The 1,716-nt window shown below is 28.5% G+C and overlaps 2 protein-coding genes across 7 annotated transcripts in view; one reads left to right on the top strand and one right to left on the bottom strand.

The window, feature by feature from the left end:
• The window catches only part of LOC108572044 (peptidyl-prolyl cis-trans isomerase NIMA-interacting 4), a 2,248-nt gene extending 1,998 nt beyond the window's left edge, over positions 1-250 (top strand). For all 6 annotated transcript variants that reach the window (XM_017934230.1, XM_017934229.1, XM_017934226.1 and 3 more), the window contains one exon: positions 206-250. The gene's annotated coding sequence lies outside the window, so the exon portion shown is untranslated. The remainder of the gene's footprint in view (positions 1-205) is intronic.
• Positions 251-696: 446 nt separating this feature from the next.
• LOC108571996 overlaps positions 697-1,716 on the bottom strand; it is a 2,841-nt gene continuing 1,821 nt past the window's right edge. The window contains exons 3-5 of the mRNA XM_017934172.1: positions 1,481-1,660; positions 1,240-1,405; positions 697-901 (exon numbers count right to left, since the gene is read on the bottom strand). Coding sequence (XP_017789661.1) covers positions 697-901; positions 1,240-1,405; positions 1,481-1,660 — 551 coding nt within the window. The remainder of the gene's footprint in view (positions 902-1,239; positions 1,406-1,480; positions 1,661-1,716) is intronic.

Below are 1,716 nucleotides of genomic sequence, written 5' to 3'. Positions count from 1 at the left end.
ACCAATGAGGTTTCCTATTTAATATAGGAAACTCCAATTTCCTATTTATATAATATACAGTAAGTAAAGGAAGTATTTGTATACCTCGTTTTTTCGAAATAATTATTTAGAAAAAGAAAAAATATTGTTGAACAATATTTCATTTGATAGCTTCTTACAAACATAATTTATTCCGATGAAAGTAAATTTAACGTTTTCGTATCAGATTGAAAAAAATTCGTATGGTGAACGCCTAACACGGAACTGCAGCAAAAGAATTTGCGAGCTACTGTAAAACACGGTGAGCACGTAATGGTTTGAGGATGAATAGCATCAAACTGAGTCGAAAATATTGCCTTTATTGAAGGCACAATGAATGCTCTGAACTATAATTTATTAGGCAGTGCAACAAAATTGGTAACCCTTGTTAACAAATTAAGGTAATCCTGAGATTTTTTAAATTATAAGGTTTTGTAAAAATTTTGTTTAAGCATATAATACGCCCTTTTAAACATGTCTCTCCTGAAATATTTTTTATAAAACCAAAGATAAAGATACTATTTCAAGTAATAAATTATAGTGATTCATCTTATGTAATACTACTAATTTTATAGTCATTTTTATAAAGTATATAAATACATTAAAAAGTTTTTAATACTTATAATTACGTAATTTACAATAAAGGTATAACATTCATTTCTCTTTGTTTTATTTATTTTAAACACGTATTTTCTGATTGGTAAAATGAACATATTTCAATAAGGATTCATTATCTTCACACACCCATGGTTTCTTATGATGGCAAGCAACATCATGCCAATGAACTCCATCTTTATAAAATTGATTCAGTACAGCCAAACAATTTTCTGGAGCACCCCCTTGTTGTATAGCCTCTCGATTATCAGGTTGTGGCTTTCCAATACTACAATAAACATTGTTACTTCTTAATTATTAATTTGAAATACAAGAACTTTTTTGAATACATTAATAAAATATATGTACTTTGTGAAAACACACTGTAACACCTAAAACATCTCCATTGCTATTAAAAATAAGGTAATGTAACTTAAATGGAATTACTCTGCACAAAAAGGTGCATATTATGATTGTTAAGACATCTTTAACAAGATAATTATTTTTTCAAAAGATCAAAGTCATCAAGTATGTTATAATATGCAATTAATATTTTTAATTTTTAATATTCATAACTATTCTATATTTACTAATTTATTCTATAAAAGTAAAGAAACTTATATTTACCCTCCACTTTCAGACCAATCATTTTGAGAGCGATCATTAGCTGGTGCAAGTTTTTGTAATTCTGCAGTCCAGAACCAACCATTAACATGAAGTGGTTGTAGGTCAGGCCTATCACATCCTTTGAAATCACAAAGACGGCCGGACGTCCAAATATATTTTACATTATCTGAAAATCGAAATGTTTATTTATGTTCTCCTTGCTATGTTGTATAACATACAGGATTTCAAAATATTTTAATACCCCGAACAATTTGGTTTTTGATAAATTCATTTTCTGCAGAAGTTTCTAAGGAGACCAGATCCATACACCTTTGCCTACAGAAATTTCTGCCTGCTAACCAATCAACTTCTTGCCCATTTGTTCTTGGATCAGCCCATGAATAATAGTAACCTTTGCCATTAAAACGGTCATGAATAATTCCTGAAACATCATAATTTTTAATTTTAATCAATATAAAATTGTTTAAAAAGTTCATA

This window comes from Habropoda laboriosa, unplaced genomic scaffold (genome assembly GCF_001263275.1).
Source record: "Habropoda laboriosa isolate 0110345459 unplaced genomic scaffold, ASM126327v1 scaffold67, whole genome shotgun sequence".
NCBI lineage: Eukaryota > Metazoa > Arthropoda > Insecta > Hymenoptera > Apidae > Habropoda > Habropoda laboriosa.
Note: the sequence above shows the minus strand (reverse complement) of the source record. Positions and strands in the feature narration are given on the sequence as shown.